The 15,271-nt window shown below is 38.7% G+C and overlaps 1 protein-coding gene across 1 annotated transcript in view; it reads right to left on the reverse strand.

The window, feature by feature from the left end:
- Positions 1-15,271, reverse strand: part of cpne5a (copine Va) — a 72,124-nt gene that overhangs the window by 19,345 nt on the left and 37,508 nt on the right. Inside the window, exons 8-13 of the mRNA XM_075476631.1 lie at positions 14,239-14,342; positions 13,888-13,992; positions 11,136-11,177; positions 10,669-10,744; positions 8,936-8,989; positions 8,302-8,363 (exon numbers count right to left, since the gene is read on the reverse strand). Coding sequence (XP_075332746.1) covers positions 8,302-8,363; positions 8,936-8,989; positions 10,669-10,744; positions 11,136-11,177; positions 13,888-13,992; positions 14,239-14,342 — 443 coding nt within the window. The remainder of the gene's footprint in view (positions 1-8,301; positions 8,364-8,935; positions 8,990-10,668; positions 10,745-11,135; positions 11,178-13,887; positions 13,993-14,238; positions 14,343-15,271) is intronic.

The raw sequence follows: 15,271 nt of genomic DNA on the forward strand, positions 1-15,271 counted from the left end.
CCAGTGTTCGAACTATGCCGAGATTTTTGGGGGGTCCCATTTTTTTCTCGGGGGGGGGGGGGGGCCTTGCTTGCTTGCGCTTGACTCAAAACGCGGATCTCGAAAACACATGAGAAGCCTATATACAGAATCATACGCGGAGAGCACAGCTTTATGCCAATTATGCACAAAGGCTCCACACACGCATTGCGTCTGCAATCATAACTCATCAGGAGAAATCACATTGTGCCAATATTTTAGAGACCCCACCCAACATTTCCCAAATCATGTTTTCGGGGGGTCTCGTGTCAGTTTCAGGGGGTCTCGGATCCCCCGAGTCCCCCCGTAGTTCGAACCCTGACTATGGCTTCGACTACTACCGAGTAGCCGTGGAGTTATTTCTAACCAAGAATTGTCCTTTGGTTCCCACATAAAAGAAATGTGTCTTCTTTCACCTGTATAATGTTGCCAAAATTAGGAAGATCCCATCAAACACTGAGTCAGAAAAATGAGTCGATACATTTGTTACTTCTTAGATGGTCCATTGTAATTCCTTACTAACAGGATGTTCCAACAACTCTGAAAAACCTCCAGATTAAATATGCTGCAGGGAGAGTTCTAGTGGAAGCTAGCAGGAGAAATTATATTTCTCCAGTATTCATTTTTCTTCATTGGTTATCTGTGAAATTCAGAACAGAATTTAAAATCCTCTTCTTCACTTATAAAGCTCTTTATGGTCAAGCTCCTTCATATATTAAAGATCTCAAAGTTCAGTTCAGTTCCCTGTAGAGCACTTTTCTCTGAGAGCGCACACTTCCCTCTGGTTCCCGGAGTTTTTTTTTAAAGCAAAATGAGAAGCAAAGCTTTCAGCTATCAGGCACCTCTCCTGTGGAACCAGCTCCCAGTTTGGGATCAGAAGACAGATACCCTCTCTACTTTTAAGGTTTAGGTTAAGGTTTTAAAACTAAAACAAATTTCCCACTTTACTATCCTCCATCTCACTTTCCATTAATTTGAAAGCAATTATTGTAGGTCATTAACTGTGTCTTACCTAATGTTTTAGGGTTCAACCTATTAAGGTTTTTTGTTGGTTTTTTTTACTATCAAAGTTATTATTTTTTAATTGCTCTCTTTGCTTTTGTTTCCACACTCCAACCAATCAAGGCAGACAGTTGCCTCCCCTGAGTCTTTATAAGAGGTTTCTTCCCATTAACAGATTTTTCTTCCCCCTCCTTTGTCACCAAGTGTTTGTTTGAAACTATTGGGTTTGTTTCTATGTATTAAGCCGTTGTGTTCTTACAACTCCAATTTGCAAGTCAAAACTTGTGATAATTGTTTATGAGGCCAAAATTCTTTTGAAATAGAAGAATTTCCTCCTCCAACCAATAACAATTATAGCATAGTAATCCTACCTATGTTATAGCAATTGTTTATTCTCTATTCACATGAGCTCTACCAGACATCACATTGTTCATATAGATTATAATTACTCTAAACATCATAACATATTATGAATGTACCACATACACCCAGAAAAAACATCAACTCTATCTATACTAATGACTCTTCAGCCTTTCATCCTTAATTAGGGTAAGGGTTTGGAAGATTGTTATTTGTTTCTTCTGACCGAACAAATTCAGAAGTCATTGTGCATTCTCAGTGATGACACTTTCAGTTAAAGAAGTGTTGAACCAGGAGGCCGTGATCACACAGATCTCTCTGGGGATAGGTATCCGCTGTCTGTCTGAGTCCAGCTGACTTTCTGTCTTTTCTTTTCTTTTTTTTACTTATGATACAAAGTGGGGATTTGTTAGAGCTGTGCAAATTACCTTGAGAAAAAGAAATCAATATGGAATAATGTTGACTGATGCTGCAGTATTGTCTGTTTTGTAGGTCCATTTGCAAGCAACCAGGGACTCATCTGCAGATGCTATTTTAATCCTTGTTATGTTCAAATCTATAGTCCTAGGGGGAGGGTAATTGTTCAGCTATTTTTTTCTTTTTTTTTACACTTCTTTGAGTGGTGTATTGCACTAAAGACAAAATAATGGGCCGTCATTATCTCCTAGAACTGGCCAGGAGAAAATACATCTGACATCAGTCCTAAGTTTTGTTCTCAGCTGAAATTACAGCCCCCAAACCAGTCTGCCCGCTACCTTCAATTACTGTAATAGTTTAAAAAAAAAAAAATAGGCACACATGTTAAAGCGTAATGTTAAATTCCCCCCTACAATGATACAAACAATCTTTTGTCAAAGTTTGAGTTTTGTAACAAATAGTCTCCTGATATGTAGCATCTCGTTTTCAGGATAAATAAATCCTATAGCTTACTTGCCCACACCCACCCAAACCATGTGACCTCAGCTATGTCTAAAAGATATGCTCTGCCCATGACATCCTGAGTGCTGCATTTCCAGTCCAGTCTTTTGTTCAGGTGACAACCGAGGTTTGTCTGGTCCTCCACCATTTCCAACTCTTTTTTGGGGGGTGTAAATTGTGTTTGATTTATTCTTGAGCCTTCCAAAATCCACAACCATCTTCCTTTTTGCTGTTCTTTCACTTTCTCTGGTCTTGTTTACAATGTATGTTAACAATCGTTTTAGCCTGTATACACAGTAATAGCCCCCCCCCAAAAAATAAAAACTCAAGATATTTTGCCACCCAAATTTAAGCTTATCTGGACTTTGGTGGCTGAAAGTGAGGTATTCTGCCTCTGCTTCCATGTAAAGTAAACTCAAACATGAACACGAGCCCCAGTGTCAAAAAAACTCGGCATAGTGAAACCCTTTAACATCACGAGCATCTCTCCTCTGCTTTTTCACAAAGCTGAGCAAAAAGCAAATCATGACACATGCAAAAATAAATATGGCTCGACATTAAAATGTAACTTTGTAGAAGAATGAGGAGAATGTCACAGCTGAGAAACACCTCACATGTTTTCAATAATCACTAGATATAAAAGATAAAAAATATATATTGTGTGATCCTGTCAAAGTGATGAGATAAAAACAACAAATAATGAAAAACAGATAAATAATGAATGAACAGTACGAGTTTCAGGATATTTTGGGACCAAAATCATTTAACCTTAATATGATCTGCGCACAATAAAGCCATTTAAGGAGCAATCTAACAGCAGATTTAATTTGGAAGGAACATAAATCTTGCACTAGCCTATCTGAATCAGAGCAGTATATGGCTTTTTGACTTTAATTACTTCTATTTGACTATATCCCTGCACAAATTGAAGGTTAATGAGAATTAATAAAAAAAAAAAAAATCACTTCTCTGTGAAACCCTACAGGGTGCAGCGGTGGGTCTAGAAAAAGAAATTGCTTTTTCCCCTCCACTTAAGAAATCATTTAAAATGCATTGTGTTAGCTATCACCTTTTAGAGATGGAGCAGTAAAGCAAACACACGTGAAAGGGGAGAAATCAATAGCAGAGATCTAAAATATCAAAGTTGGGCCTTAGATCAGTTTTATACAGCTCACTGCTCACACTCCTTTTTATATTCTTCATCATCTATCTTAAAGACGGTGTTACCGAGCATTCAAGTTCTTTTATTTTCTTCTTTTTTTTTTTATAGTTTCTTTTTAATTTTTTTTTTATTGGAGGGGGTGGGGGGGTTAAAAGTAATCTCTTTCATCGAGCAAGGTGGCAAATCAAGACCAAATGCTCAGCACAAAACATTGTTCTGTGACCTGTGATTGTTTGTACTTCTTCTATCTTTCAAACTTATAATATCAACAGAATCCAGAATCATTGTGTAATCAGACGTGAATCATAATCCATCTTTCAAGACCCGGTGAAGTTTGTTTGCTGTCAACTCAGAAATTATCTGCAGAACTATTCAGAGGACTGCAGTTTTTGGGTGTGTCAGTGATGGAGTAGAGGGTGAGCACAGTAAACGGTTGGACCGTTTTTCTGATATGATGCAACAACAATCAACTTCTCTTGAATGTAAACAAGTCAAAGGAGATGATTATGAATTTTAGAAAGACTGAGGAATAAGCGAAACACTATATCCATCCTGGGAGAAGAGGTGGAGGAGATGGAGACTAATATGCGTTACATGTTGCACACGTTCTTTAAGTTTGTGATAGAAAATGTTTTTTTCTTTTAAGTCACCTGTTTCCAAAAGAAACTGAAAGAAATTTGGCTCTCGTTCAGAAACTCTGGTACCCCTTAAGCTTTCTGTAGAAAAAAAGTTGCTTAAGCTTTTTGAAAAATGGACAGACACACATTTCCACATATACACATAATACAGCGATTAAACGAGAACTTCTTTAGGCAGAGGCTTTTTCAGCTCAGCTGAGGTCATTCCTGGCCAGTGCACTAGCCTTATATAATTGACTCTCAATAATCACCTTTAGTTCCTTTTTTAATTTTTAATGAATTTTTCTCCTTTTGTTAATAAGGTAACCATAGATTTATTTTATTTTTTTCAAATATATGCTGTATGATGCAACAATATAAGTTCCCTTTGGAAAAGTTGCTCAGCTCTGACTGTACAGGATAAAATAAACTAAACTAGAACCCATGTTTTAACATTTACCAATGAACATTTATGTTAATAGCTATAGACAGTTTCTTCTTCTTCTTTCTTTTTATGAGTGAAGTTTTAAGGGGTCTGGTTGTTTTTCATGTGAATGTTGTGAAACCCTTCGAGATAGTTATCATCATGTTGATTTGATGAATGTTCAATAGATAAACTAAGACTATAAGAATGCAGTTGCTTCAAAGTTTTCCATTAAATTCCTCAAATCAGCTGTTATTTTTCCTCAAATCTTTTTATCTAAACAGTGTGAGTCTGATGTGTTCATTTCAATGCCTACAGTTAGACTTTCCCATCATGGATCAGCAGCAGACTCACTGTTTCATTCCAATGCTTGCACTCAGAATCTTGCTCATTTTCTCCATCAGTCTGTCATTCAGTCTGCTGAAAGCTGACAATCTGTTAAATGCAATATATTCTATTTTCCTTTTCTTACGTAATAAGATGGAGGTTATGACTGTGAATTGTTTACATGGTGAAAATCATATGGAAAAACACATAAATTTAATGGAAAATGTATTTTTTTTAATTCATTCAACATATCTGAACATGCAAATGTTTCTTTGGCACAGTGCCTTCCTATTAAGTTGGTATTCTTCAACATTTACAGTGATAACGGAAGCACAGATAGTGTCACAGGAAAAATTAATGCTAAACTGCTCAGAAATGCCAGAGAAATGCTTTTTTTAGTGTGTCATCAGCCTATTTTCTTTGTAAACATTTTAGTCAGATAATGTATCTGTCACTGGATTCATGTAGTCCTTCCCATCTAAACATAAAGTTATGCTTTGTGTGTACGGGCCATTTATTAATGCATAGAATAGGTGTTCATGTTGCATTGAATCCTCTACATGTAGTTCATTTATTCCAATGTATCACTCTCAAATGAGTTTGGACAGCTCACTCTAATGGCAGTCAGAACACATCTATAATAGATCATATTTTACTCTCTGCCTCCAGTTGGGAACAAAACTAGAGAGATTCCTTTTTAACAAAAGATAGATCTTCAACCAACACAGAAGTGTCTTAACTCATAGTGCAATGCAAACAGAATGAGACAGGACAACATAATATTTTCCTCCCCTGAAACTTACTTTAGGTGGTTTCTTCTGGACAATTTCTGTCTCTGTGGCTTCTTTTGAGAAATTTGATGTACAGCACAGGGCATTATATCGTTGAGAGCGTTTCTCAGAGAAAACACTGGTAGGACAGTGTGGCAACAGTACACAGGTGGTAGAAAGAATTTCTTTCTGATATTTCACATATTTTAATGAGAGCCGTGTTTTTTAAAAGTAATTATCATCATTAGCCCCTCTCCCAAGCGTGCTGAGAAGCTGTTTGTAACAAAAAGATTAGATACTACATAATGCCTCGGACCCCTCACTGGGTTAATTTGTGGTAAAGTCTCTGTCTAGACTGTGTACAAAACAGCTGGTTGTGAAGGGTGTCACTTTTTACTCAATTTGGTGGTTATAAGCTGTGTTATATTTCAAACTAATGGTAGGATAAAGACCTCATTTCCAGTCTGATTCTGGAGTTCTGAATTGAGGCTCAGTGTATACAATATACTGATTCCGTACGACTCGAGGCATAGTTTAATGACCTTGTGAAGTAGTGTGGAATTATGGGAGTAACTGTCTCCTGTTGGAAGTGTTGTCTGAGCAACATTACTGAAAACAATCTACATGATGCAATTGCAGCCTGTGACATTGGCTAATCTGACGTGAGGCTTTGGTGGGATGCTATGCGTTCAGTACGTGCCCCAATATCAAGCCGTCAGAGCTTACATGTAGGTTACTGTAAACCTGAATGGTTGGTCATCTTTATTTTCCAAGATATAAAATATTGTTTACTTACACTTTACATGACAACTAAACAAAATCTGAAATCAGTCAATTAAGCTGCACATACCACTTTGATTTTCCAACTTCTCCTTTGTCTTAAGGACAAACTGAGTCAAGAACTGAACAAATAGAGAAGGTGTAAGTGAGGTTACTGTATGTGCGGGTACAGCATGCGCATTGATTTGTGTAGGCTGGAAAGACTCCAACAGGACAGATGTGGGACACTAGCAAAGCAGAAAACTGAAACCAGGCCAGCTGCCGATCCGCTGAGAAACATTCCCACATGTGACGGGTTGTCCGCCCCTAAATAAGCTCTCAGATCTTCTTTATATTTCATCATAATCATTCATATGCACTTGCACAGAAGTTTTGGCTGTGGGCACCATCATCTCTTTCGGGGCCACACTTCATTCAAATGTGATAAATATGAGGCCGTTCAGAAACGCATTTAATAAAACTGAAGAAAATGTGGAAGGTTGCTTGTACTGTAATGAGCATCAATAGCGGTGGAAAACATAATGAGTCGGGGGAGCAGAAGAACTGCCTTAAAAGCTACTGTATCTCACTGTACTCCTTTTCTACCCAATTTCCATTTATTAGTGTCAGCAACATGACGTGCACATTGAACACAACACTCATTATTGTCCTCTGTATTGTTGTTTCAACTTGTGTTTTAACCCCCACAATAAGCTATTTTAATACCACATGTATGAGTCGAGTGTGTGTTTCACTGCCACAAGATGTGCAGATTTCACTGAAAATACTGCAACTGCTGAGTTTCTTTGTCAAATGAACTGGTCTCATAAAACTAATTCTCTAGAGGAAGGGGGGAAAAAATCAGAATGGCACACAACAAATGTCTAAAGACAAGAGCAAATGACATACTTTGCAGTTATCACTCATTTTCATCCATTTGTTGACTGAGATGCCCCTCAAAACCAAAACATCATAAACCAAAAGTGGTAACCACATAAAGCAGATCCAGGCAGAGGCTCAGGATAGTTCTGTTTGGCAGTCTGCAGCACAGCTATATATAAAACAATACGCAATAGTTGTTAAGACGCAATGTAAAATGTGGCGATGTTTTAACTCGGCTGTTTTCTGTCCTGATGTGTGTGACAACAGGGAGCTTGACATCTCTATGAAGATAAACAATTTGTCTCAACGGGGACAAGAAGGCCGTCGACCACTTTACTCATAATACGGCTGCAAAAAGGGTAGCTAGCAGAGTTCCTGTTGTGTTTGTCGGGCATATGGAAACGTTCTTAGTGAGTGGTTGATTTTCAGTGTGTGCTAGTTAAAATCATATGGCATGCATGGTATAGACCAGAAAAATTACACACACATTGATCACACGATCACATTGATCGAATTTGTGTTTGATTATATTAACTGTTTGTTTCTGATCTACTAGATTTTTTGTTGACTTTATTACACGCTGTGCCTTGTAAGTCAAATAATTTCATGACATAAACCTTAAATGTGTACTTCAAACATACACAGATCAAAAGCACATTTAATTGACGACATGCGTTTAGCTGGAAGCTAAATTAATGCTTTACAGTAAGCCAGGGGATATGAGGGGAAGGATTTGTCTTTTAATTGAAATCTTATGCCGATTCTGTTGTTAGACTTTAGTTTGTTTCTAAGACCAACTTTTTAATAGCTTTCACACCATTCACAAATTAAATCCCAACTGTGCTTTTCGTCTGACATGATTTTATCTATAAGAGGCTCAAGTGTAAATAAAAAAAATCCTCTTTTCCCCTTTGTCTATCAAGTAACAACAAATTAAACATGCATTTGGAGAGGAGAGTTGACTTGAAGAAATTTTATTACACATTACATGTTATTGCCCTGAGGAAACTAGCTCAAAGGCAATATCAACAGTTCGTGCACTGGGGGGATCATTACACTTACCCTCCTTTGATGTAATCGAGGAAGGTGTGCTCAGACTCTACGTTGAATGACAACAAGGACACCTGAGGGGAAGAAAAAGTCCAAACAGATTAACTCAAGCTTGATCATTTAATTAAATAAAATCTGCAATCTACACATGAACACTGACCTTGGAGCTAACCACCCGCAAAATGACTTACCAACACAGGATGCCCATGTAGCATACTGTTACAGTCACTGAACATTAACGTGTCTGCAGACTGATGGATGATCAGCATAATGGATAACTAAACACAGTTTTTAATTACAGAAGCACAGCATTCAACAAGAGCAGCAACAAAGCTGTGGCTCATTTATAAACATCAATCACTACTTCGTGAGAAGGACACAACCAAGATTCCTTTTAATGCATTTTTCCAGACTTTGATGTTCAACCATCTGAGGTTATTTGAGGTCACAGGAAGGTTTTCCCCTCCATTTAGATTCACGGTCTCAAATATGACTCTCAGACTGGGAATGGAACAAAACATTCAACAGAGCTGAACTGCCTTGTGCAATCCACCCAGTGGAAACTTCCTGATGAATACAAAAGCAAAAGGGGGCAGGAGTGTGAGTGCAGCAGGAGATTTGCTCTTATCTTTGATCTTAGACTCACCGTTCCAGAGTTGATGTATCTCTTTTTCTTTAGTTTCTTCTTGGCATTCACCACCTGGTATGAAGGCAGATAAGGATAATGACAATGTAAACTTGCAGCACAATTCTTTCTATCCACCCTCGGGCAAGTAATAAAGACATCTTTGTCCTCTTATTCCATGTCTGTAAGGATAATGAAGCAGAGGCAATGAATCCAATAACTGCAGTAGGTGTGAATAAGATACCATTGATCGTGCCTAGGAGCAAGTCACAGATTATTCAGGAGAATTTTTATAAGCATCTACTCTATATCCTACATACACACCACCATTCTTGGGGAGACTTGTCCCATTTTCACCCACATATTAAACTAAATCATGACTACATGCAGAATTAATCAAATTGTATAGGAATCCACAGGCATACAATAATATAGAGATATATGCATATTAGTGCATAAAAATTGGGTGATAAGCTGAACAAAGTGCATGATTACAGCATTTTCTACGTTTAAAGTTTTGTATACAACAGAAAGCCAGCATCTCCTGCCGCTCACTCCGCATGTCTGTGCAGAACAAATATAAAGGATCAACCAGGAGCAACCTTTGCTGTAGTCAAAGGTATCCCTCTAGCTTTTCTTCTCTTTCCTCAACTCCTGCATTCTCGCTCTTAGGTTTCTAAAGCCACTCGACCACTTTTCCTACAAAGACGATGCCTCACAGCTCGACCGCCATCGCCCAGTCACTCAAGTTTTTTATGTCACAAAAACATTATTTGCTATTAAGACGGCCTCTGCTAGTATAAGCCCGCTGTCATCTTAACTCGCAAAGCTAATGTTTGTAAGCTTTGTGAATGTCAGGTTGAGTGTGCAATAAGCCGAACATTGCAGCCTGTTACCTATTCATAGTTTTTATTTGTCAGTACTGAAAAAGAAGCTTTGTGTGGTTTTGTCGATTCTGACAGTGATTCATGATCATTGACCCAGTGAAGAGGGTATGTTTCCTGCTAAATACAGTAGGATTTGTGGAGGTAATGGCATTTCAGCAGTTTGGTAGGGCAGCCATTCATTCCACTCGCTCTTTCTGCGTCCCCTCTGTCACAATTAACCCATCACATCATCTCTTTTTCTCTTTTTCATCTATCCTCTCCCCTTCTAACTCTCTAGACATTGTTCTTTTCAATGGCCACCTCTACAATTGATTCAGATGCTGCTGCTGCACAACTTTACCTCTCAGACACCTTAATGACAAGTAAGATGAGGACACCCAGAGTTCTCTAGATGTTAATCTCACACGGTAACAATTCAGCTCAAACAAGAAAAACCCAAACAGTTTCCTGCCCTTAAATAAGACCTTGCTGAGCCAAAGTGTAAGTTGTTTTTTGGAAGACAAAATAGGTCTTAGAATTTTATTTGTTCTGAGAAGAATAACTACAACCACTGTCCATTCGGTGCTAATATTATATTTTCCAGTCACAGTTCAATTGCTGTGATTCATTGGCTATGACAAACTGAATGGTTGCGCAAAAATGTCCTGCAGAATAAATGGATTCATCATTTCTTCAGAGTTGGATAAAAATAGGTTAGATTTGCATCGTGACCTGAATTATAGGTGTTAGGTTGTAATAAGCAAAGGGAAAACATGAAACAGTTCTGTACAATAGTCTAACTGAAATGGGCAACAATACTCATGATTAACAAAAGAATCCTCTGCAAAAACAGAGAGAAGGTTTTTTTTTCTTCTAATCTTCACTCACCTCATACACATTTAACTGGCTCGAACTCCGGCACAGCTCTTTGTAGCTTGTGATGAATTCACCAATGAAATCGTGGCTTTTGGAGGAAGACATAAAATTAATAATAATAATAATAATAATGATAATATATTTTATTTATAAAGCACTTTACATTAACTTAATGACCTCAGAGTGCTACATTTTAATACTAGCATTTAAAAAAACAAAAAAAACAAATAAACAAAGAGAAAAATAATTTTAAGATTTAATTACATGACAGAGTTCATTCGCATACAGAAAAACATAACATAAATGTAACTGGGGGATCTATATGACACCCATTACAACACAGTTAGTAAAATTGTGAGTGTTGATAGTATAATTCAAATATTTAAATGCAAGTTGAAGAAGGGACAAGATACCACAAGAGCTTCATAAAGTTCTTTTAAATCAGATTATAATCATAAATGCGCTGTGAGCATCATTACCTCCCATCTCTGTCCCAGTCATACACTTCCACCTTGATTGTTCTATAAAAGACATCAAAACAGGACAAGACTTTGTATAAGCACATTTATGCAATACGTGAGTTGCAACTGTTATGCCCCATTGGAGAAAGAGTATTTCTAAAATTATGCAAGATAAAAACAAGCTATGAAAGCTCATTCTTAGTGAAAGCTAAATTAAATTAATCAGAGAGTCTGCTCTGTAATTTGCATGTAAAAGACAAACATCTTTTTGAAAATCTAATAACGGTGACAAATATTTATTACAACTTTTAGGCTAGAAGCTAATTCAACCTGGAGAGACTCACACAGAGAGATAGGGAGACAATTGCAAGGTTTATTGTCAATATTTCTTTGGCGCTCGGGCCCCGGCGGAGGACATGCAAGCTGAACCGCTGTGAGCTTGCAAGTCCGGCATAGGGAGATAGATGCTGAATATCTTCCCCCCTTGGGACCCAAACCTGGTGGCGGAGTCATACAAAGGAAGGAGATGTCGAGACTTGAGACATCGGGTGGAGATGGGGAGGTGGTGGGATGCAGCTTGCAGATGAACCGGTAAAGCCCCATGCAGGAGCGCCTTATATGTGGATCTGGATGGTTGATGAGCGATTGCCAACACCTGGTGAGTCTGCCATGTTGAATTTGCGGCTAGCCTTCATGATGATCGATAGTGTAGATTTTTTTTAATAACAAAACGATGCCAGTCTCAATAAAAGTGAAAAAATGTAAAATCCCTCTCCATCAGTTATTAATCCTATAAAACTCCTTTGTGGAAAGCCCCAGCAAGAAGATTGGTTCCTCCAGTCTTCTACATAGAACATAGGGGATGTCTATCCTAAAAACATTTTCCACATATCAGCTGTGCCTTAAAGGATAAAAAACTGTCACCACTTTACCTCCTTGTAATTACCCCACGAGCCAACAAGTCATCTCTACATCGCAGAGTCCTTTTGCAAATCAAGCCAATTTTGCGGAATCAGCTGAGTGACAACAACACGGCTTGATGTGTGTAAGCACAGTGGAGGTGGGCCAATTTCGCTACCGTTACTACATCTCTTGTCAGCTCAGAGGCGTATGTGGCGGATCAACTTCGATCTCCTGTTCTGCTTCTGCCCTTTCACACGACACGATATGCAGCAAAGGCACATCAGTCCCTGCTTCAAAAGGCATATGTGAAAGAGGCTTATGATTGCAGATGGTGCTCTGCAGATTCCAAACTGAAAACCCCAGCTTTCAGGTATATGGGTGATTTTTGGTAGGGATGTCTTGTAATAAGTGCTTTGGAAGGAGTATGTTTTGAAAGTTTTCAAGATAAGTGAGCGTGTAAAAACAAATAACTAGCCTGCGAGAACTCACTGAGAAGTAGGAGCGATTTGCTGTCCCAACCTTCCCATCAGCTGCTGTCAATCACGTGCTAGTGGGTTGAGGAGGAGGCAGGACGCTGAAAGGCTGCCCTGTTATCTAGACCTGAACTCATTCTGTCTGCACTGTTTACACACCTTACAACAGGTGAAACGATGAGTGAGGAATTCTGCTGTGAATCTGTGGTGAAAACTGGGGGGTTTTTTTCCCTCTAATTATGGAAACCATATATAAGTGAAACAATTATCCATTTTTTTGTGGTCTTGACCAACAAGATTAGAGAAAACTAACTTTTTTTGACACCCAGAGATGGCTTACACTGATGAGACAACATTAAAACAAGACAAGGCAGGGAAGGCCCTATAGCACATCCTTAACTTTGCTCTCAGTCCTCAAATTAATTTCACTTCCACACTGTTTGCTTGAAATGGAGGAGATTTCACTTTCTAATCACTAATGGAGCTGGATGATTACAAGAGTTTTACCAGATTCATACAAGACTGAAAGATGTGTGTTGTAGAGAGCCAGTAAGTGGGTTATCCTCCTCCTCATCATCATCTTTGCTGTAGAATCTTGTGAGACGCATGCACAAGCAGGAAATATGAAGTGGAAAATGTGAGCCCTCCGGGCTGAAGCTTCAGCTGCTCTGTCATTTTATGCAAAGTCAAAAGACATTCAGAATTACCATAAAACTATGGCTCGAAACCATCAATCATAATTATTTAAGAGTGTCTGCATTTTAGATACAATTTCAAAGTGCTGTGGCTCTGCTTCGAAACAGTCCGTCAAAAACCTTAGCGAAGTGAACTATTGCTATTTCACAAGAAAAGTGGAGAGACCCCAAATTGCTGTGGATTTCTCTTGCCATTAAAGTCCTCAAAGGGAATTGGGCATCTTTCATGTTTCTGCTCCATCTGTCTGACCCAATTAGCTTCTCCAGGCAGGTGAGCAGAGACAGGATTGCAGCAAGGAACCCTAGCTGACACCCGGTGTAGTGGAGAGGGCAACATTTAACGTGTTCTCTCTCATGACGGCCTGGAACTACACACTCCCATGCTAAAGCTCACACACACATACATGTACACACACATACACTCTTATAAGTGCTCCTTTGTGTATTCCAACCAGCTGTCAACAAGTATAGAACGAGTACAGCCGGGATAGGTAGCATATCATCAGATGTATCTGAAGTAATTATCAATTTCAACAGCTGGACCAAATAACAGAGGAAAATCTCATTTTCCTGAATTTGATGCATTGCTAAAATCAGAAATAAGGACTGAACCTCTGTGTGGCTTTTATATTCTCTGGAAAATCACACTGTGATATTTGTGTGTGCCCAAAAGAATCAATTGTACTTCACTTAACTTACCTGTCATAGTCTCCATTACAGAGCGCTCTGACTGGAATAGAAAAGGGCTGCCAAACAGGATTCAGAGTGTTCTTCACCACCTCAGTCTTGTGACAGATGGTGAAGCTGGAGCAGAAGATCAACATTTAAAATCTTGAAACCTGTTTCTCCAAAAACAAAACCAAGTGTAAATATCATCTCTTTTCTTTTGTTTTGCTATGGTACCATATCCGCATGGATGTATCTGTATGCAGCTGAGTTTTAGGGGTCTTAATCTAATCCTTCTAACCTCGGTTACCTTCCTCTTTGATTTGCACATACCAACCTGGTTTTAACAACATACTTAGAAACAGAACCAAGAAACAAACTCACGTGCCATCCTCGTTACTTCTATAAAACACCATGAAAGGGTCGGACTTTCCAAAGAAATCCTTTTTATCCAGTTTATTGGCACAGAACTGCATGGTGGCGTAATCCTACAAAGCAAAAATCAGATGCAGAACGAAAGAAAGACAAACAAGTAAAGGACATTGTAAATCCACACTTTTGCCTCTGTTATGCCTCCTATTGTTTGTGTGTACATTCACTGTGCAAAGATGTAAAAGCACCAAAGAAAATGAAAGTGCTGACTGAATCCCAATAAGAGTAGAGCTAAACCAACCACTGTGAACTCATTTATAAAAATCTGCAAAAGCACTCATTACCATTTTTTAATTATGCAACTCCTGCATCGAAAATACCTTATTTGTGCTGAATATAATAACAGCAACAATGTGGCACAAGTACAGAGATGGATTTTAAAACCCTACCCATGCAGCGTGAAGGTTGGAGGCTGTGTACAAAAGGGAGACTGCTATCATTATAATTATACTTATTAAGGCAGCACTTCAATGTGTACAGCTGTATAAAGGCCAACGTCCGTCCGTACCCTTTAATCCCTTTGATTCCAAATAGTCTCCCCCCCTGGTCCAGGTATTAAGGCTGAGTTATACTTCTTTTAACTGCCCTTGCGCTTGGGGAACTCCGGGGCATTTGAAGCGCAATCCCATTGCTATTCTGTGTCCTACTATCAGTATTTGACAACCTCTAGCAATGGGATTGCGCTTCAAATGCCCCGGAGTTCCCCTTTAATGGCTCGAGACGTTTATGCTTCATTTAGCTTTGCCGGATCTTGCGTGTGCTGCGTGGCGATTCACCGCCAGGACAGTAGGTGGAGTAGCGGGTTTTTTCAATGACAAGCCTACTACAATGAAAGGAAATTCACCGCCAGCCAGGACCTCTTCGAGTGGATTCATGCTTCTACTTCTTGTAAATAGCCGGTATTTTGTCAGATTTTCAACACCTTGGGGGTCTAAACGACTACTTTCTCGCCTGAAAATGTTTCAAATGTTGCTAAAGTTATATA

This window comes from Odontesthes bonariensis, chromosome 10 (assembly GCF_027942865.1).
Source record: "Odontesthes bonariensis isolate fOdoBon6 chromosome 10, fOdoBon6.hap1, whole genome shotgun sequence".
Taxonomy (NCBI): Eukaryota; Metazoa; Chordata; class Actinopteri; order Atheriniformes; family Atherinopsidae; genus Odontesthes; species Odontesthes bonariensis.